The sequence below is a fragment of the Mustelus asterias genome, chromosome 25, assembly GCF_964213995.1.
Source record: "Mustelus asterias chromosome 25, sMusAst1.hap1.1, whole genome shotgun sequence".
Classification (NCBI taxonomy): domain Eukaryota; kingdom Metazoa; phylum Chordata; class Chondrichthyes; order Carcharhiniformes; family Triakidae; genus Mustelus; species Mustelus asterias.
This window is the reverse complement of record NC_135825.1, coordinates 50,365,727-50,388,518: the sequence shown is the minus strand read 5'-3', so window position 1 is coordinate 50,388,518 and position 22,792 is coordinate 50,365,727. Positions and strand designations below refer to the sequence as shown.

At 45.5% G+C, this 22,792-nt stretch overlaps 1 protein-coding gene across 1 annotated transcript in view; it reads right to left on the bottom strand.

The window, feature by feature from the left end:
• LOC144479217 (synaptotagmin-6-like) overlaps nt 1–22,792 on the bottom strand; it is a gene marked incomplete at its 5' end in the record, with an annotated part of 144,125 nt that overhangs the window by 2,110 nt on the left and 119,223 nt on the right. The window contains 2 exons of the mRNA XM_078197879.1: nt 5,275–5,404; nt 7,727–7,898. Coding sequence (XP_078054005.1) covers nt 5,275–5,404; nt 7,727–7,898 — 302 coding nt within the window. The remainder of the gene's footprint in view (nt 1–5,274; nt 5,405–7,726; nt 7,899–22,792) is intronic.

The window sequence follows — 22,792 nt, the reverse complement described above, 5'->3', positions numbered from 1 at the left end:
GCACCATCAATTTTAATCTTTAAGTAAGAAATGACCCAGAACCAAACCCAAAGAATTGCAACAAACTGTGCCCTTCAACCTTTGAAGTTTCACCCGTTAAGAGGAGGAATTTTGGTTATTCTTGGACAGGTAAAGGGAGGAGTGGGAGATGGGGCGATATGGGGGGTGGTGCTAGGTACAGTTTGGTTGTCCAATTCATCATCTCAATTCTATTCAGCTCCCACAGGACACATATAACCTGTCGTCAATAAGCACTTTGCAGGGAGCCTTTGGGTGAATGGGAGCATTCCATATCTCAATCTGGAAATGCAGGGTTGAAACCCTATCCCAGACACTCCTGACAAACAGTGACCAGAGTTGGGACTCTGAATTCAGGGTTGACATACTCAGGTCCAATGATTAGACCTTCCTGCTATCGATTAGTGTAAAAATGATTTCAAGCACAAAAGTTATGTTTGCATCACCGTTTGTCAGACTGTTAATCAACCTGAGAATCCTTCCGCGTATTGCACTAGAGATAGAGCATGAAGATAGGGAAACAGCAACAGCTAAACATTATTAACCACTTGTGATGCAATGCAGGAGGAATGGCCAATGTCCAGCTTACGTCCCCTCTTTGTGTGCTCCTAGAGACAAGCAGAGAAGGAACAGCAAAGCACTTTGGCTCCCAATTGAGGTACTACCATCAACTCTTTACTCTTACCACCAATCACTCCCTCCAGCACAGAGACAAACACACACAGTGAGGGGGGTGGTAATGAGCCTCAGAGAAGCATACAGAGGATGACTGGATACATGCAGCTGAGTTGAAACATGAGGGCCCAGATTTTCATGGAGTTTTGTAGACTATGGAGACCTTTAAAATGGTGAGTGGGACCCAATTCTGGGATCTCCTCCAGCACCAACATCTCACATTGCACTCTCCTGCAAATCCCATGGATTCAGGCCATCTTCTCGAGGCATCACGGATCACGGTCCCTCAGTGGCGTCATGAACGATGGTCTGGGTTTGGCACCCTTTTGAAAGGTATCTTTGAAAGTTCTTATCCAAGTCACCTCACATCCCCCACGACTCCCCCCAGTCCCCATTCCATCCCCCCCTTCCTCCTCCATGCTTGCCATGCCCATTCCATATGCCTTCTATTACTCATGCCCCCCTGTATCCTCCATGCCAGTATGAACTATGGATACATCCAATGAGCCACATAATAACAATAGCAAGTCTAAAAATGCTCATGAAAAGACACCCATTCAGAAATCTGCTTTGAAAAAAACTGTTTCTCTTCCAACCTTATAAAAGGTTGTAATCAAATACTGCCATTCATGGTTTCAATAACGGAATTTTATCCTACTTCATACCTCTTAATCTTTTCCAAAACAAATTAAAGAAAAAATAGCATATTATAACCTCATAAAGATTTTAATCAACCAAAGCTAATACTCCACTTCAGCCTGTGTAAGCTGACCCTTACTGACACCCAACAGAGGAACTAAATCTACCAGCATATAGCTCAGGCTGAGTGGTTGCGGCAGGAGGTTTAAACTTCAATATTAGGATATTCAGACTAACATATATCAGAAAGTTGGTAAATTTCTCAAGTGTGTCCAGCACAGTTTTCTGCTATGATAAATCCTACACCAACAAGGGGAAGTCCATGTCAGTTATGATAATGAGCCAGTTAATGGATGAATGGTTTGCAAATAATTTTGTAATAGCAATCGGATTATGATTGAATTCAATGGTGTGTTTGAAAGGGAAAAATGTAATATAGCGACTAAAAGTTCAAATTTAGATTTCAACAGGATGATACAAAGACGAGAAGAGAGTGAGTAAATCTGTTATTGGATAAAACAACAGGCAATCTGTTGGTGCTGTTCATAAAAACACTATGGGGAGAGTTAAGTACTAGTTAATACCTCAAGGATCAAAATCTTTACTTGCAAAAAATTAACTGTGGATGATATAACTTGTAAGAGATAATGCAAAACTAGAAGAAAGAGAATGCAACAACTTAGCACAGATACTTGCGATTGACAAATGCAAAGAACAGCAAAACCAGATAGCTAAAGCTACAAAATAGAGTACAAAAAAAGGAACCTGCAAGTGATTACAAAAGCAACACAATGGTGTTTACAATTGTATTAGACAAAAGTGGGCGATTAAGACAGTGTGGGCCTTTATAAACAGAGTGGTGATATTATAATGATAAAAACAGGAAATGGCAAACAGGTTACATCATTATTTCACAGATATAATCAGTAGAGGAAGAAGTAAGTGTACCGGACATCCCAAGGAAAGTAATATTGAATCAAGGTTGGGGGCTTGTCAAGATTAATGCAATCAAAGCAACAGGCGATTCGGAAAATAATGGCACTGGAGGTTTCTTTATTCATTCATGGGACATGGGTATCGCTGGCTGGGCCAGCATTTATTACCCATCCCTAGTTCTTGAACTGATTGGCTTGCTAGGCCATTTCAGAGGTCAGTTGAGAGTCAACCACATTGCTGTGGCTCGGGAGTCACATGTAGGCCAGACTAGGTAAGGACAACAGATTTCCTTCCCCTTAAAGGGCATTAGTGAACCAGTTGGGTTTTTCCGACAATCGACAATGATTCTGTGGTCATCAGTAGATTCTGAATTCCAGATAGTTTTATTGAATTCAAATTCCACCACCTGCCATGGTGGGATGTGAACCTGGATCCCAGAACATTAGCTGAGTTTTTGGATTAATAGTCTAGCGATAATACCACTAGGCCATCGCCTCCCTAATCCTGTTGTCGCCTCATATTTACTCAGGTACAAAGTATATATCACTCTAGGAGTTTATTATTCCTGCAGCAGTCTAGGAAGCCTCACACTATACCATCTTGCCAGTATTGTCCTCTCATTTACCAAGCGGCATGGTACTGTATTTCAGCTCGACATGGAATCCAGTAAATCCAATGGGATTTCAACAGGATCCACAAGGAGGTGAGACTCTGCTGCCACCAACCAATGGGGATCAAGCAAAATATATCGTTATACCCACTCGTCCCTTTCATACCCAAATCATGGTTTTGTTACAGAAGGAGGCCATTCATCCCATTGTGTCCATTCTAGCTCCCTGCATGAATAACTCAGCTATTCCCACAACCCACCCTTTCCCTGTGGCCTTGTAGCTTTTTTCCTCCTTGGGGACTGATACAATTGACTTTTGAAAGCGCGATTGAATCTGTGGCAATCTTTGGCAGTGGATTCCAGATCCTAATCACCAGTGAGTAAACACGGGTTTTCTTCATGTTGCCATGGTTTCTTTTACCAACCTCCTAAAGTCAGTGTCTCCTGGTTTGCATTTCTTCCACCAATGGCAAGGCTTTCTCCTTACTTACTCCGTCTAGACCCCTCACATTTTTGAACATCTATCAAATCTCCTCTCAAATTCCCTTCTGCCAGGAGAACAACTCCTCTCCAACTTATCCACATCACTGAATTCTCCAATCACTGCATCCAATATCGTTTCTATTTTCTGCACCCTTTCTAAAGTCTTCGCATCTTTCTTAAAGTACGATGCCCATATTTGGGCAGCTGAGGCCTAAGCAGGGTTTTAGAAATATTCACCATAACTGTTACATATTTAAGTGGTTGCATGATTGCTTTCTGAGCTGGACATATAATTTAATGGTGATGTCATTGGGGTGTATCACAGCTGTTGTCTTAGTTTCATTTTCTACTCATTACAGACAAGAGCTCCTACAATAAATCTGTGGTTTGAATCTATGTGTATAAAGCACGTCTTTTTCTTTTTGCTTAAAACTCACAACCCCTAACAGAGTTAGGATGTTACAATAACCCCATTGCTTTTGTACGCTCTGCTTAGGAGTGAGTTCGTGTTTTGAGGCAGAACAATGCTATCAAACCTTTCACAGTTACATCAGTAATAACTTGTGCGAAAGGTTCTAGGTCTGTAAGGTACAACAGTGGTTAGCACTGCTGCCTCACGGTGCCAGCGACCCAGGTTCGATTTCCAGCTTGAGCCACTGTCTTGGCGGATTCTGTGTCTGCGTGGGTTTCCTCCGGGTGCTCCGGTTTCCTCCCACAGTCCGAAAGTCGTGCTGGTTCGGTGCATTGGCCATGCTAAATTCTCCCTCAGTGCATCCGAACAGGCACCGGAGTGTGGCGACTAGGGGATTTTCACAGTAACTTCATTGCAGTGTTAATGTAAGCCTACTTGCGACACTAATAAATGAACTTTAAAAGTTTAAGAAAATGAAAAGGGAGAGAATATGAGGAAAAAAAACAAGTGATGGTTGTATGATAAAACTGTAACAGCTGTAAAAAGGAAGAGATTAAAAGGTAAGGAGCTGCATAGTTTTGATGTTTGGACAATTAGGATGAGAGACTGAGATGATTTTAACACAATGAGGAACTGTGTGCAAGGCAGGTGCCCTGGAAGTACGAGGGGGATGAAAGTACAGTGTTGACAACAGCAATATCATGAACATTGTGATGGAGTGAGAGATTGCTTGCCAGATGAGAAAAAGAGTTCCCATTGACCAATGGGTTTCCGTTGTACTCTGAATGGAGGCGAAGACAACCCACTCAAACAGCTTCCCAGGCCATCCTGGCACACACAAACCATCCTGACTTACAGTCTCTTCACTGTTGATGGGTCAAATCCTGGAACTCCCTTACAAGCAGCACTGTGGGTGCACCTACGCCACGTGGGCTTCAGCACTTCATAAAGGCAGACTTCACCGCCTCCTCAAGGGCAACAAGAAGCTGGCCCAGCCTGCGACATCCATATTCCGTGAAAGAATGAAAGAAATATGGGAGCTGAACGGGGGTCCTGGAAAGGATCCAGACTTTACAGGAGGTTGGAGTTGCTGGGAAAACCAACAGGGATAAATTCCACCTTCAACACCTGAATGCCAGTCTGGGAGAGTGGACCCAGTGCCCATTGTATAACCTGCTGCATTTTCAATTGACAGGTTCCTGCTCAACTGGTAAAGATAATAATGACACCTATTGGTCTTTACACCCAATAGACACTACCACCACCCAGGAGCACCCAAAAAACCCAGCCCCTTTGGATATAACACTCATTAGGACATCCATGATTTAAGTATATAACATCTTATTTAACATATAGATTTTTCATTTCAGCTGCAGCAATATGTACAACTTGTTTGATTCAACTGTAAGACTACATACAAAGAAATGATAAATGTTTGGAGTATATACTATTATTGAATATCATTGTATATTCACCAATAAGCAGTCTGAAGTTCTCTTACCTCCACCAGGGGATGCCAATGTGCAATTGGCTTGCGTGGATATGCCAACATTTCATTCCAGTGGTCCCTCCCTAGGCCTTCAGCATTAATGCCCACACGACACACTCCAATGATCTCATTATGCCCAACACTAATCAGCATGGAGGGAAGAACATTCTCATTAACACATATTCCTTTGTGCAACCTCAATTATTCACAGCAGCAGAATTGGGACACATCTGAGCAATGGCAAGAAGGAACCAGCCAATCTCCTTCAATGGCATGGTGGCACAATGGTTAGCACTGCTGCTTCACAGCGCCAGGAACCCAGGTTCGATTCCTGGCTTGGGTCACTATCTGTGCGGAATTTGCATTATCTTCCCGTGTCTGCGTGGGTTTCCTCCGGGTGCTCCGGTTTCCACCCACAGTCCAAAAGACGTGCTGGTTAGGTGCATTGGCCATGCTAAATTCTCCATCAGTGTACCCGAACAGGCGCCGGGGTGTGGCGATTAGGGGATTTTCACAGTGGCCGGAGCTTCTACCACCTTGCCCGCCACAGAATTGGAGCGGGCGAGGGTCCGAAATGGAAATCTCCGTTGACCTCGGGCGGGAATTTCCGGTCTCGCTCAAGTGAGGCTGTAAAATCCCGCCCAGTAACTTCATTGCAGTGTTAATGTAAGCCTACTTGTGACACTAATAAATGAAAAAAAAGTATCCAGTTGGCTGCCCAAAGTAAACCTGGGCTGTAGAAATCATGATTCGAGCCCCAGTCTGCGTTGAGTTTGCTGATCTCCAGAAGGTCAATAGCAGTGGATCTTGACCTCAGTATCCCTGAGCCAGGAAGATGTAAAGTCAGCCAGAGATTCTATTTCTGGTTAATTCCCAGTATATGGAGCTGGGAAGTATGTGCATGGGGAAAGGATTCACCTCAAATGTTTGTGTGCACAATCTGGATTCACAGCTAAAGAATACCGTTTAGCTGATGTACCGGGGAGCCAACACACGTGCATCTGAGGCCAATCTGGATTTATACTTTCAAATGTGAAGGAGGAAGGAAGAAGAACAATTGAGCTGATCTCTGTGGCACTGTGCCTGGGTGGGCAATCTGTATGCAATTCTATGAGTGAATAAGGGAAGGACCAAAGAATCCCGCTGCTGGCAAACAGCGCGCCACCTCCCGCCAGCGGGAAACACATGGCTGGGAGGCTGGAGAATCTGGCATTTGGTTGAGTGTAACCCCCAGGTTTAGCATTCCTTTTACTTTCACAAGAGAATTTTATAATCACTTAAACCAGGAAAGCAACAGTGCAGGGTTGTGGAGAAACTGTGGGGAGGGGAGTGTGTCTGACTGGATAACCCTTTCAAAGAGCTGGCACAGATGCGATGGGCCAAATGGTCTACTCCTGCATTGTAATGAACATTAAGCCCTATCATATTAATTGCTTATCGGAGAACATGTCAGAACCGGGAGGGGAGGATGGTGATCGGGGGTGATTGGCAGGAGGTGGGGGTTGGGGGGAAGGGGAGGTCTCCTGTGAGAGTGCGGCATGGCAACTAGAGGAGATGGGGAAAGGCAATTGAGAGAGAAGGTGTGATTGGTGATGCGGGGGGTAATTGGGACGGTGATCGTGGGGGGTGGAATCTGGGGAGAGCACAGGAAAGCAATCAGGCGAGAGTAGGGTGCAGAAGGAGGCCACCCGGCCCATCGAGCCTGCGACGACAACATTCCCACCCAGGCCCCATCCCCGCAATGTTAGTCCCTCTGACACTAAGGGCAATTTTTAGCATGGCCAATCAACCTAACCCGCACATCTTTGGAGTGTGGAAGGAAACTGGAGCACTCAAAGGAAGCCCATGCAGACACGGGGAGAACGTGCAAACTCCACCCAGACAGTGACCCGAGGCCGGAATTGAACTCGGGTCCCTGGCGCTGTGAGGCAGCAGTGCTAACCACTGTGCCACCGTGCCGCCCCATCAGTAAAGGGGAGCAATCTGGAGAGTGTAGGATGTTCGGGGGTTGGGCAAGATGCAGGCGAAATTGGATGGGAGGGGGCAATTGGACTGGATGAGGGCAGGCAAATTTGGGGATGATCAGGTGAGAGAGGAGGGGTCAAATGAAGGCCGGCATTAATTGATACTGCGGCGGTGGGAGAAGATACAGTGGGCTTTGCCTCAACCAGTTAGTATATAGGGTATGAATTAGAGCCCAGCATCTGCTCGTAAAGTAGGATTAACAATGCTTGTGATGATTTTGACTTTGGCTGAAATGGATTACCGAAATAATAATTCACTTGAAAATGTATTTATTATCCAGGTCCCAGTGTGTCACTCATGCCACACATTGCAGAATTAAAGCTTAGAGCAGCAATCTTTCAAGCTGGAATCAGAAGCTTTTCCCTTGGTAACGCGCTGGCCTGAAGTGGAATCTGGTGTCTTGCCAGTCAGTCAGTACGATCAGAACTCTGGTACTCACCGGTCATAGTCCATGACTGAGATCAGCAGGCTGACCTGATCCATGTTCTCTGGCGGAATGTCGAAGATAATTGCCTCATTGTAAGTAGGATTGAGTGTGTTTTTCTTTATGGTTGTTTTCTTCTTTTTTAACCGTCGTCCTTCGCACAGCAAAGACACCTTAACATATGGATCTAGAAAAGAAAGCAGAGGCTTCATGTGACGTGTACATATTATCAACGGATAGTCTGGGCTCCTAAAGAATAGTAAGAAGTCTCACAACACCAGGTTAAAGTCCAACAGGTTTATTTGGTAGCACAAGCTTTCGGAGTCTCGCTCCTTCCTCATGTGAGTGAAGATTTGTGTTCACGAACAGGGCATACATAGACACAGACTCAATTTACAAGATAATGCGAGTCTTTACAGGTAATCAAGTCTTTACAGGTACAGACAATGTGAGTGGAGAGAGGGTTAAGCACAGGTTAAAGAGGTGTGAATTGTCTCCGACCAGGACAGTTAGTGAGATTTTGCAAGTCCAGGCAAGTCGTGGGGGTTACAGATAGTGTGACATGAACCCAAGATCCCGGTTGAGGCCATCCTCATGTGTGCAGAACTTGGCTATCAGTTTTTGCTCGGCGATTTTGCATTGTCGTGTGATGTGAAGGCTGCCTTGGAAAACGCTTACCCGAAGATTAGAGGCTGAATGCCTGTGACCGCTGAAGTGTTCCCCGACAGGAAGAAAACACTCCTGCCTGGTGATTGTCGAGCGGTGTGCATTCATCCGTTGTCGTAGCATGGTCTCGGCGGACAGAGTACCCTTCGTCATCCAGTACTTCCCCGGAGCGGAGAAGCTATGACATCTTCTCCAGAGCCTTCAACATGTCATCGAAGAAGATGAACATCTCACCAAGGCCATCCACACACCCCCACTTCTTGCCTTCAAACAACTGCACAACCTCAAACTACCCAGCCTTCAGGAGAACAGTGACCACGACACCACATAACCCTGCCACAGCAACCTCTGCAAGACGTGCCAGATCATCGACACGGATGCCGTCATCTCACGTGAGAACACCATCCACCAGCTACACGGTACATACACTTGCAACTCGGTCAACGTTGTCTACCTGATACGCTGCAGGAAAGGATGTCCCGAGGCATGGTACATTGGGGAAATCATGCAGACACTACGACAACGGATGAATGAACACCGCTCGACAATCACCAGGCAGGAGTGTTCTCTTCCTGTCGGGGAACACTTCAGCAGTCATGGGCATTCAGCCTCTGATCTTCGGGTAAGCGTTCTCCAAGGTGGCCTTCACGACACACGACAGCGCAGAGTCGCTGAGCAGAAACTGATAGCCAAGTTCCGCACACATGAGGACGGCCTCAACCAGGATCTTGGGTTCATGTCACACGACATGTAACCCCCACGACTTGCCTGGGCTTGCCAAGTCTCACGAACTGTCCTGGCTGGAGACAATACACACCTCTCTAACCTGTGCTTAACCCTCCCTCCACTCACATTGTCTGTACCTGTAAAGACTTGATAACCCGTAAAGACTCGCATTCCAACCATTATCTTGTAAATTGAGTCTGTGTCTTTGTATGCCCTCTTTGTGAACACAACTCCTCACTCACCTGAGGAAAAAGCAACACTCCGAAAGCTTGTGCTACCAAATAAACCTGTTGGATTTTAACCTGGTGTTGTGAGACTTCTTACTGTGCTGACCCCAGTCCAACGCTGGCATCTCCACATCACTCCTAAAGAATCATATATAGGGGGCAGCAACATTGTCGTTCTCTCCCACAGTTCAGTGAGGTGCAAACAGGACTCCGATTCATTCACCTTCATCTCACTATTATGAAGAATCCAAACATCATCTGCAGGGTTTGGTTTGCTCCAATTATACCATAATGGCAACGTGTTGATAAGGTTGCCATATTGGCTACTTTTACATGGTTGTGCAGTGGTTAGCACTGCTGCCTCACAGTGCCAGGGACAGGTTCAATTCCAGCCTCAGGTGCTATATGCGTGGAGTTTGCACGTTCTGCCTGTGTCTGTGTGGGTTTCCTCCGGGTGTTCTGGTTTCCTCCCGTGCTCCAAAATTGTGCAGATTAGGTGGATTGGCCATGCCAAATTGCCCCTCAGCGTCCGAAGGTGTGTAGATTAGGTGGATTAGCCATGGTAAATGTGTGGGGTTACAGGGAAAGGGCGGGGTAGGATGCTCTTTCGGAGAGTGGGTACAGACTTGATGGGCCAAATGGCCTCCTTCTTCACTGTAGGGATTTTATGGTTGTTCAGCATTAAATCTGCTAAACTCTGAATGATATTTCCTTTTACCCAATGGAGTAAATTCTGCCAGGATCTGCACCCAGTGCAGTAGTTAAACATTGCACCTTTAAATGATTCTTTCTATCCTTCTGTGGGGTAGGAAGGGCAGTTTGGGTAGTGGGCACTGTATTTTACTCAAAGTATTACCATTAACGCCAAGGTTACCAGATGCAACACTGGTGCAAAATGGGGATAGATGTAAAAAGGTGATGTTTCGATTTGAGAAGAATAAAGTAGTGATTGTTGCTGTATATTTTATAGCTTTCAGTAAAAGCCGTAAATAGTTGATAGGTCATGCTGCATTATAATCGCAGATGTGTTGACTGCTATTCTTGAACGGAGGAAAGTACCCCATTATTAAGGCAAAATATTCATTCGCACTCTGATCATTTCAGAAATTGGGACATTTTCATTCAAATTTGTGGTATTTTGGCAGCTAATTGTGCACTGAGTGTAGAGAATGATAGAGAATTTTTTTTATTCGTTCGTGGGACACGGGCATTACTGGCGGGCCAGCATTTATTGCCCATCCCTAGTTGCCCGAGGGCAGTTGAGAGTCAACCACATTGCTATGACTCTGGAGTCACATGTCGGCAGATTTCCTTCCCTAATGGGGGTAGGGCCTGGGTGGGATTGTGATCGGTGCAGACTCGATGGGCCGAATGGCCTCTTTCTGTACTGTAGGGTTTCTATGATTAATGGACATTAAAGTTTATTTATTTATTAGTCACAAGCAGGCTTACATTAACACTGCAATGAAGTTATTGTGAAAATCCCCTAGTCGCCACACTCCGGCGCCTGTTTGGATACACTGAGGGAGAATTTAGCATGGCCAATGCACCTAACCAGCATATCGTTTGGAATATGAGAGGAAACCAGAGCACCCGGAGGAACCCCACGCAGACATGGGGTAAACATATAGACTCCGCACAGATAGTGACCCAAGCCGGGAATTGAACCCGGGTCCTTGGCGCTGTGAGGCAGCAGTGCTAACTACTGTGCCGCCCATCTTAGTGAACCAGATGGGTTTTCCAACAATCAACAATGGTTTCATGATCATCAGTAGATTCTTAATTCCAGATATTTTTTATTGAATTCAAATTCCACCATCTGCCGTCGCGGGATTTGAACCTAGTTTCCCAGAACATTAGCTGAGTTTCTGGATTAATGATCTAATGATAATACCACTAGGCCATTGCCTTCCCCTTAAATTCATGGTGCTCCTAATTTCCTGCATGCTGAGATTAATGGCCAAATATTCAAAACTGCAGTGAATGGAAAATACCAACTTCCAAACTTAATCCAATTCAATTTGTCCAATCTATGCCTTTGATAAGCAAAACTCTTCATTAACATATTATAAGGACAATGATTGCAGATGTAAAACATTCTACAATAAGCCCTGTGAATCTCTAATCTTAACACATTGTCATGAATGCTGAACTTTACATGAGCATTATATCTTGAAATGTAGTAAAACAGAAGATTATGGATAAACCTCAGCTCAGAGGTAAACCCATGTGATCCGGTTGCCATGGGGAGAATTCAAACAGAAACATTGAAGTGAGTTGGTAGCTTTAGCAGCTGCTCACAGCACATCACAGAAAAAGTCAGCTGTTATTGGAGACACAGAAATAAAGGAGCTACAGAATGAACTCTTGTGGGTGAACAACCAAGCAGGATGCTGGTGAGAGTTCAGTTTCTGAAAGAAAGAAAGGAAGCAGGACAGGGCACTTGAAGAATTGAGGAATAGAGAGTCACCAAGGTGTGCCTTGCTGATGATAATCATATTTGGAGAAAACCCAGGCTGAGTAGAATGATTGTTGAAAGCTACCTGATGTTTTGAGCTGGTGTGGCAGGAGAAAGTGAGCCTCCACTGGCAAGCTGGGAGTAACTATGGAACTGTTCCTGTAAAGTAGCATATCGCTCAGAAGTCAGGTATTGTGCACAAGTGTTTCATAAAGCATTAGTGAATGTAAAACAAATATTTTCTTTACTTTAGTATATCATTTGCCTGTTAATTAATGTTTTATCTATGTTGATTTCAGTTTGTTTGTTACAGTAAAAGCTTTAAAACATGAAATATTGTCCTTTGCCACTTTCTGTCACCCACAATTAATCTCTTCTTAAAGGTTATCAGCCACCAGGGGAATTGTAACAAATGGACTATAAGGAGAAAATCAAAGTAGTTAGGACTGCGGCTGATGGAAGTTTCAATAGCGGAGAAGCTGAGGGCAGCATCACATGTAGATAACATTGTCATCTTACATATTTCTACGAGATTCCTTCGTGATCATTTTCTTGTTGAAGAGTCTGAATTTTACCAGCTTCATAATTGAATTCTCTTATTCAAGATATCTGCCACCGATTTTCATAATCCAGCTGGAATCCTAGTTCATAATATCAACAGAACACATTTGCTTGAATGCTAATGTTAAACAGACGCCGGTGCTGAAATATTGATTTCTATAAGCCATCTGTTTGTTTACGTGCTTGAATTAAAAACCTAATTTTGGTCCACATCACACTGCGTTTTTGGGATTAATTAACTTTGTTTGATGGTATGCACATTTCCAGAGTAATGGATCAGGAAATCAGCGACCAGTTAAGCTTTATCTTCTCCGCAGGTTGCATGCTCTGTCTCGTAGAGAGGGTGTGCACAGGGTCAAATCACTGGACCTCTGCTGCCGTCCAAAGCTCTTGTGGGTAGGTTCTTTGGGCAAGGAAAGAACATTATTTATTTGTGTCACATGTAGGCCTACATTAACACTGCAATGAAGTTACTGTGAAAATCCCCGCGTCACCGCACTCCGGCACCTGTTCGGGTACACTGAGGGAGAATTTAGCATGGCCAAAGCACCCAATCAGCACGTCTTTCAGACTGTGGGAGGAAACTGGAGCACCCGGAGGAAACCCATGCAGACAACGTGCAGACTCTGCACAGACAGTAACTCGAGCCTGGAGTTGAACCCGGGTCCCTGTCGCTGTGAGGTACCAGTGCTAACCACTGTGCCACGGTGCTCTGATCAAAGCCATCAAGACACATAATCAGCTGGTTGAAAGACCCAGCATCTCCCTCTGGTTTTATACTTACAACATTTCCTTTCATTTCTTTTCTACTTGTTGGTCTTCAGCTTCAGCAGTGTCTTCTCTTGGGTGAGATATCTTCCAAGCATTTCTAAGTTTCCTAATTTTTTGTCTCTAGATTTAAGAGACATCTGGTTGGGTACATGAATAGGAAGGGAATCAAGGGCTGTGGTCCAAGACAGGGCAGAAGGCTTTTTTCTTAGTTTAGTTAGGGCGTCATGATCTGTACGGACTTAGAGGGCTGAAGGGCCTGTCCCTGTGCTGTACTTGTCTTTGTTCTTGTTCACGGTGAACTGACCATTCTTACTGCTGCCATCTCTAATGGCTCAATGGTGGAATTGTTACGTTGCAATGTCTCCCAGTTGATTTTATCACCCTCCAATCTATTTAACCATCTCCCCATGAAAGCTTAACCTTATAATTAATACAGTCCACATCTTTTCTTCTCATGTGTAAACCACACACTTATCTGGATTGATTTTCATCTGCCGCATTTCTGCCCACCTGCAAACATTTTCTGGGTTCTCCGGCTTTCCTTCACTGTTTTATCAGGCTCGATCTGTCTCCCACCCTCAATCTAGTGTCATCACTGAAACATTCCTGAATCCAAGCACACATAGCAGATACCCAGACCCCGATTTCTCGGATACTCCACACGATACCCATTCCCGAAATAATTCTTCCTCTCACACAACTCCTTACGGCTCATCTGTATTACTTGGAGACACGCCACCTTATACTTGAAGAGCTTTATTGATACTGTATGTCAAATGCCAATGACTGGAATGATGGCCTCAATTTTACCTCCCCCACTTCCATCACCTCCAACAAACTTGACCACGTTGAACCTCAATAAGAACAAAAAGAAGAACTGGTGAAAGCGCAGCGACATTATTGAAATGGGGAGTTTCTGGAGGATGTACAGCTGCAGGAGTGGGCCACCTTACATCCGAAAAGACAGATGAACGCCTGCCCTCATTGACACTAGAGATCAAATGAAAGGTATGTTCCATGTCCCTCTATGTTCCATATTTCACTGTGCACGATGGGCTGCCTCACAGGTCCAGGGACGTGGGTTCAATTCCAGCCCCAGGTGACTGTCTGTTCTCCCTGTGTCTGCGTAGGTTTCCTCCGGGTGCTCCAGTTTCCTCCCACAGTCCAAAGATGTGCTGGTTAGGTTGATTGGCCATGCTAAATTGCCCCTTGTTGTCAGGGGGAGTAGCAGGGTGAATACGTGGGATTAGATTATTACTTGAATGGGTGTAAATTGAGAGAGGTGCATACTCAGTGAGACCTTGGAGTCCTCGTGCATCAATCGCTGAAAGTGAGCACACAGGTACAGCAGGCAGTAAAGAAGGCAAGTGGTATGTTTGCCTTCATAGTGAGCGGATATGAGTAAAGGAACAGAGATGTTTTGCTGCAATTGTACAGGGTGTTGGTGAGGCCACACCGAGAGTATTGTGTGCACTTTTGGTGCCCTTATCTGAGGAAGGATGTTCTTGTTATAGAGGGAGTACAGTGAAGCTTTACCAGGCTGATTCCTGGGATGGCAGGTCTGTCCTATGAAGAGAGACTAAGTCGGTTAGGATTATATTCACTGGATTTTAGAAGAGTGAGAGGGGAACCCATAGAAACTTATAAAATTCTAACAGGGTTAGACAGGGTAGATTCAAAAAGAATGTTCCCAATGGTGGGGGACTCCAGAACTAGGGCTCATAGTTTGAGGATAAGGGGTAAACCTTTTAGAGCTGAGGTGAAGAAAAACTTCTTCACCCAGAGAGTGGTGAATGTGTAGAATTCACTGCCACAGAAAGTAGTTGAGGCCAAAACATTGTCTGATTTCAAGAAGAAATTAGATATAGCTCTAGGGGTAAATGGATCAAGAGATATGGAGGAAAAGGGGGATCAGGATATTGAATTTGCTGAGAAGCCATGATCAAAATGAATGGTAGAGCAGGCTCGAAGGGCCGAATGGCCTATCCTGTTTTTAGTTTCTATGTTTGCAGGGACAGGCCCTGGGTGGGATTGTTGTCGGTGCAGGCTGATTGGCTTCCTTCTGCACTGTAGGGAATTCTATGCTATGAATAAAGGAAAATGGAAACCACAGTGTTTAATTTTTTTCTTAATCCGAATCAGGTGATTGATGATGTCGGGGGCCTAACTGACATTCAAAGGTTGCAGCCTTCTAACATCGTCAATGCTGTGGCTTTAACTGAACCGCAGGTCAAATGGAGGCCCTCTTGTATTCTTGTAGCAAATCCAAGGCAAAGTCACTGACTCCCCCAGGTTAAAATGTGAAGATCATCTGCTGTCAGCACTCGCTGTGGGCCAGGTGGAACCCCCCCCAGTCCTCACAATTAAGTCTTCAGCCTGCCGAGTAAATTTTAATTGCTGCTTGGAACTTCTGCCTTTGCCCATGGCTGCCCCCCGCCCTGCTCAGCTGCAGGGGGAGGGGGGGGCACGCCTGGCATGACTTACTGCCCTTGCCGTTGCCTTAGGCAGTCAATCTGATTGGCTGATGGGTGGGTGGTTGAAACCAATTCAAATATTTCACATCCCCAAGCTCGATAATTTCTCTGTTCACTACTAGGCTCAGCTGTATCCATCCATGTCCATCCACTAATGCAACTTGTCATCGTGTGGAGATGCCGGCTTTGGACTGGGGTGGGCACAGTAAGAGTCTCACAACACCAGGCTAAAGTTCAACAGGTTTGTTTGGTATCACGAGCTTTCGGAGTGTTGCTCCTTCATCAGGTGAGTGATGAAGGAATGGACAACTTGTCCACTCACCTCATGAAGAAAGCTCGTGATACCAAATAAACCTGCTGAACTTTAACCCGGTGTTGTGAGACTCTTACTGTGCACTAATATAACGGCAAGAACTTATATTTGATTGAACCTCCACTGTAACAAAACTAGCTAATACACTTCACACAAATGTTATAAAACTAAGTGTGACTTTCAGTTACAAAAGAAGGTATTTGGACAACTGACCAAAAGCTTGGAGAACGAGTTAGGTTCTAAATTTTTAATAGTTAATTTATAGAACATGGGTGTTGCTGGTTAGGCCAACATTTATTGCCCATCCCTAATTGCCCTTCGTCCTAAGTGTCTGAAAGGAGGAAAGCAAGGTGGAGAGGTGCAGAGGTGTAGGGAAGGAATTCCTGAGCTTGGGGCCTGGGCAACTGAAGACATCTCCATCGATGAGGGAACAATGTGCAATTATTTCCTTCTCTCTCCATTGATACCGTTGAGCTTTTCTAGAATTTTCTGTCATTATATCATTTATTCCATTATTATTTGTTGGGTTCTTGATATGTGTCAGCTGGATGCTGCATTTCTCTATGTTACATCAGAGACTACACTCCAGAAGATCCTTCATTAATTGTGAATTCTGGAGATCTTCAGGCTGTCAAAGGCATCGTATAAATGACCTGTTTATCTTTCACTGTTTTATCAACTTGCATTTCTTCCAATCCCGGCTCTGCTTACAGACGAAACAGAAGATCCCACTGCACTGCTCCTGCTCATTTGTCTCTCGCAGTAATGACAGTAAGTGTCAGATGACATCATGACAAGAGCTATCACAGAATGTTAATGGCAATATCATTCTTTCCAGGGATTGCACATTGGAACTGCTTTATCCATGCAGTAACCATTGCCTTCCTGAGGGAGGGCTCTCATTAATAATGAATTAGATTGAGATAGCAGATGTTACATCAGCCAGACTGTGTGTAGAGTACACTAAGGAAGGCTATTGAGAGCATTTGTATGTAAGGGGAATGCTTTGTGAACCCATTGGGAATCGCTGCTTAAGGGAAGGAGACAGGATCTTGCCATCTTAGCTCAGGATGCGGTGCTCCCTGTGAAAACAGGATTGTAACAAGCTCATCGATCTGCCTAAAGAGGTTTGATAAATCAACATTAATCAGATTGTTTGTGGCGAATAAAGATTCAACAACCTGAGCAAAGGTGCTGCTTTCAAAACAGCACGAGCTATTGGTATTTGTGGAGTATTGGAACAGATCTTTAATTGTTATGTGGACCGGGACTTTCCAGCACCATTCTTGCTCCCCCCCTCCCCCCCCACCCAGCTGACGCACAACCCACACCCCCCGAGCCCCGTGAGGGTTTTCCAGTGGTGGAGGCAGCTTGTCATTGGCTGCCAGCAAGCTATTCCAGTCCCGCTGAAGTCAATGGCCATTTGCATTGCTCGCTGGCGGCACCACTGGGGAACCTGCCGCAGGGGTTGGGGGAGGGGGGTGTGGCGGGTGGGACTTCGCCTTCAGTGGCCTCAGGATTGTTCAGCAAGTGCTGTCCGATTGCAAAATCACATCTAACATTAGTACTAGTACACAACCAGCCTGTGCTTGCAAAGCTCAGAACCTAATCTCTATCATCAGGTGCGATTCCGTGACTGAGCAGCACTTGCTAAACAACCATGTGTGTGCTAAGAATTACACTAATGGTAAATTTAAGATTACGGCTCAGGCTTGCAAAGCTCACACTTGTTAGAAGCTACATATATTCACAGACGGGGATCTGTCCCCTGCAGGCATTGCATCTTTTATGAATTAAACAAAAACATGGGGACAATAGTTCCCTGGTACAAAGGGTATAGTGCAATCTCCAAAGCAGCACCTCAACCAACCAGAGTCGACTAGCAAAACAATGAGTTCCCTTTTCTCATGCAGCATAGATTGTTGCTCTCTTTGAAATTTAGCATTTTTGTGTCCATCCTGTTGAGTACAAGATGATAAGTTTTGACAGCATGTCTCTTTTTTCAGCAATATTAAATTCTGCACTACCCAAGTGACTATCAGTATTTAATCAATGAAACCAGTTCTGTTTCAGTACAGTTTTTTTGTTTATCAGGTTGTTGTTTCTCTTGCTGCACCTAATGCTACACAAGGCAGACTTACACCTGTTCCATTGTGAATTTTTTCCTGGGATAGGTCGCTAGTCTGTCGCCAGAGGCTTATGGTTTGAGGGACGCCACATCAAGCATGGCTGACCAGGAGATTTTCCTGCTCTTACCGTCTGCCATCAGCAACACAACCTGTTACAAACGCACTTTCCTTGGCATTAAGTCCTTGAGTGGGACTCAAACTCAGAGCTTCTGGCTCCCAGGAGGGACACTACTCACTGCACCATAAGACTTCCCATTAGCAAGCCGGCAGGCAACTTGATATTTAGTGGGGGCAATTTCTAACCATGGCCTGTTCTTTTCTCAATATGTCTGATTCTACCGTTGACTAACTGAGCAACATTGACTGCTATGATTGGTCAACAGCTCCATTACTCTTGCCTCATGTGATCAGGATGATAGAAAGTGGACTCGATGGATCTTAGCCTTTCTACTTTTAGCAATCCCTGTGTTCCCAATCAAAATTAGCTGCCTCGCAGTTGCAAATCTGATGGACACACCATCACCTGCAAGTTCCCCTCCAAGCCACTCACTATCCTGACTTGGAAATATATCACTATTCCTTCACTGTCATTGGATCAACTTCCTGACCCCTCCCTAACAGCACTGTAGGTTTACCTACACCACATAGACGACAGTGGTTGATGAAGGTGGCTCACCACCACATTTTCGAGGGCAATTAGGGATGAGTAATTAATTACCCATCAGCCAAGCCAGTGATGCCCACATCTCATGAAAGAACGCAAAAACCCAGTCTGCAGGTGCAACAGGTGATCAAGAAGGCAAATGGGATATTGGCCTATATCGCAAGGGGGATAGAATATAAAAGCAGAGATGTCTTGCTGCATCTGTACAGGGCATTGGTGAGGCCACAGCTGGAATACTGTGTGCAGTATTGGTCCCCTTATTTGTGGAAGGATATATTGGCCTTGGAGGGAATGCAGAGAAGGTTCACCAGGTTGATACCAGAGATGAGGGGTGTTGGTTGTGAGGAGAGACTGAGCAGATTGGGTTTGTACTCGTTGGAATTTAGAAGGCTGAGGGGGGATCTTATAGAGACCTATAAGATAATGAAGGGGCTGGATAGGGTAGAGATGGAGAGATTCTTTCCACTTAGAAAGGAAACTAGAACTAGAGGGCACAGCCTCAAAATAAAGGGGGGTCAGTTTAGGACAGAGTTGAGGAGGAACCTCTTCTCTCAGAGGGTGGTGAATCTCTGGAATTCTCTGCCCACTGAAGTGGTGGAGGCTACCTCGTTGAATATGTTTAAATCACGGATAGATGGATTCCTGATCGGTAAGGGAATTAGGGGTTATAGGGATCAGGCGGGTAGGTGGAACTGATCCACTTCAGATCAGTCATGATCTTATTGAATGGCGGGGCAGGCTCGAGGGGCTAGATGGCCTACTCCTGCTCCTATTTCTTATGTTCTTATGTTCTTAACTGAAAAATTCCTGAGGCCCATCTGATGTAATGTTCATTTAGGTCTGAGCATGGGTAAACAGCAGGCCCACTTATCTGGTTGGTAGGTTGTTTAAAATCAAGGTCATAACACATTACAGGACCCCAGTTGCAATATTTGGAGTATGGAGTTGGAACAGGCAATGAGCATCATGGGACTGCTAATCACTGTTCTACAAAATCACAGACTCATGCAGAAGGAGGCCACTCAGCCCATCGAGCCTGCTACCAACAACAATCCCACCCAGGCCCTATCCCCGTAACATGCATCTTCCCTGCTAGTCCCCCTGAGAACTCAGGGGCAATTTAGCATGGCCAATCCACCTAGCCCACACATCTTTGGACTGTGGGAGGAAACGGGAGGACGCGGAGGAAACACACACAGTCACAGGGAGAATGTGAAAACTCTGCACAGACAGTCACCCTAGGCCGGAATTGAACCCGGGTCCCTGTAAGGCAGCAGTGTTAACTACTGTGCCACCACGATACCAAACTTGCCACGCCAGTTCAGGCAGGAAGCCCATTCTCTAGGATCAGTCTTTCCCAGCTTCATTCCTGTATAGCTGAACAGTGGGACGGGTGTGTGAACTTACTCTTTAAATTCCCGACCTGAGCAGAGGAAGATAATTCCAATTCTCATCACGTGGCAGCATATTTTTTGGGTGAAATGCTCTTTTAACAAACACTGTTTAATGACAATCCAAATAATTCTCAGTTCATTTGCTTCAACCCACCAACTCAACAGTGATTACTCATGTGTGCCCTTTGCATTCTATTAGGTTAATTTCTTCAGACAAAGCTGAAAGTTAATTCAATGGTTTATAACAATGATTGGAATTACAGCAGCCAAAGTTGTCAGTGGAAAATTGGAGGATATTTGGTTCCTTTTTTATATAAATGTCACCTTTGTTTTCTCTGTGTTTGCAACACTCTACCACTCCTGCCAGCCGGGGCTAATTTTAACAATGTTTTATTGTATCTACGCCCACCTCCTTACAGCTGTGAGCTGATTTCGAGAATACAAACAATATTTTCCATCCTTTCTAGAAGTAAATATTTTCTCTCCCGTTAACAACAAAAGATTATATAAGATCTATGCAGCACATTCCAGCACCACAGGATGTACTGGTGGGCTTTACCACCGATTAAATACTTTTGAAGTGTAGTGACTGTTGTAGCTAAGGAAGATGCCAATCTTGGTGAACGGGGTCACAAAGAGAGTCATGTGACAATAACTAGGTGATCTGCTGGCGTGATTTTGCTTGAAAGGTAAATATCGGACAAACACAGGACATTTGGCAAACTCAACGGGTGCAATTTTCCAGGCCTGAAAATATCAGTGGAAGGGAAAAATGGGATTCGCCGGTCCATTTTTTTTGGACGTAATCAGCCTCGTGCCGGGGAACAGAGCGATGCTGATTACAAAATGGAAATGAACATTTCCATCTATTTATCTTAGAAATCTTAGAAACCCTACAGCACAGAAAGAGGCCATTCGGCCCATCGAGTCTGCACCGACCACAATCCCACCCAGACCCTACCCCCATATCCCTACATATTTTACCCACTAATCCCTCTAACCTACGCATCCCAAGACACTAAGGGCAATTTTAGCATGGCCAATCAACCTAACCCGCACATCTTTGGACTGTGGGAGGAAACCGGAGCACCCGGAGGAAACCCACGAAGACACGAGGAGAATGTGCAAACTCCACGCAGGCAGTGACCCGAGCCGGGAATCGAACCCAGGTCCCTGGAGCTGTGAAGCAGCAGTGCTACCCATTGTGCTACCGTGCCGCCTATTTAGCGAACCCGGGACTCAATTGTCCAGTATACTGGGAGATTGACGCATGCGCACTAGCTCCCTCTGCAGTCCGATGCCGTCTTCTTAGGCGGGATTAGGCCCCCCACCCCCTCCCCCTCCCTACCGGCATAAATCCCCTGATGGCCTCTGTGATGCACAGAGTGCCGAAAATTCATTCAACTAAGCTTGCCCAAAAAACAAGTGGGAAATACTCCCATATTCCCGCCCATTGGGCACTTAGATTTTTGGGGGGAAAATTGCGCCCTTCATCTCTCCCTTTAATAGTGCAGGGGGATTTTTCACACACGATTCCTGGCTTGGGTCACTGTCTGTGTGGAGTTTGCACATTCTCCTCGTGTCTGCGTGGGTTTCCTCCGGGTGCTCCGATTTCCTCCCACAGTCCAAAGATGTGCGGGTTAGGTTGATTGGCCATGCTAAAATTGCCCTTAGTGTCCTGGGATGCGTAGGTTAGAGGGATTAGTGGGTAAATATGTATGGATATGGGGGTAGGGCCTGGGTGGGATTGTGGTCAGTGCAGACTCGATGGGCCGAATGGCCTCTTTCTGTGCTGTAGGGTTTCTAAGATTCTAAGATTCTTCTAAGACCTATCAGAGAAGATAGACAGGAGCTCGGATTAACAATTCATCAGTGTGGTGAACCATCGTTGGTTCCCACCAGGTAGTGCTGAGCCAGGGTCTGGCCAGTACTATGAGTCTGTATATATGTTACTGTTGGGGTTAGGGTTGGGCTGTTCTACATGTTACTGTTGGGGTTAGGGTTGGGCTGTTCTACCTGTAATATAGTTCTTATGGTACATCCCAGTCGGGCTCCGCCTCCTGGGAGAGGTATAAAGGTCACTGCTCTGTCTGGGACCCTTTAGTCTGGGATCGTGTATTATATATGGTAGCTCTATTGTAGTAGTCAATAAAAGCCTTTATTTCCTCGAGCATCTCTAGCCTCGTGAGTTATATCGCGCATCAATTTTATTGACTACAATTGAACTCTCTTCGTTGGAAAAAAAAAGAAAACGACACAGAGAGCATGGAGCAAATGCTTAAACCCGAACGGCTTACGCTGGACCCACGTGCGGCGGGCGCCTCCAACACCTTCGACCACTGGTTGAAATGTTTTCAGGATTACCTCGAAGCCTCCGCAGCGGTCACCACCGACGCCGACAGACTCCGGGTCCTCCACGCGAGGGTAAGCGACGCTGTATATTTAGCGATCCGTGGGGCCACCGACTACAAAGGGGCCCTCGAGCTTCTTAAGAAGCGCTACATTATACCGCCGAACGAGATGCATGCTCGATATCTCTTAGCCACTCGACGGCGGCAGCCCGGCGAAACGACGGAACAGTACGCGTGCGAGCTCCGACAGCTAGCCAGGGGCTGTAACTGCAAAGCAGTGTCGGCAGACCAGAACATGAGCGACCTCGCTCGAGATGCGTTTGCGGCGGGAATCGGATCGTCTTATA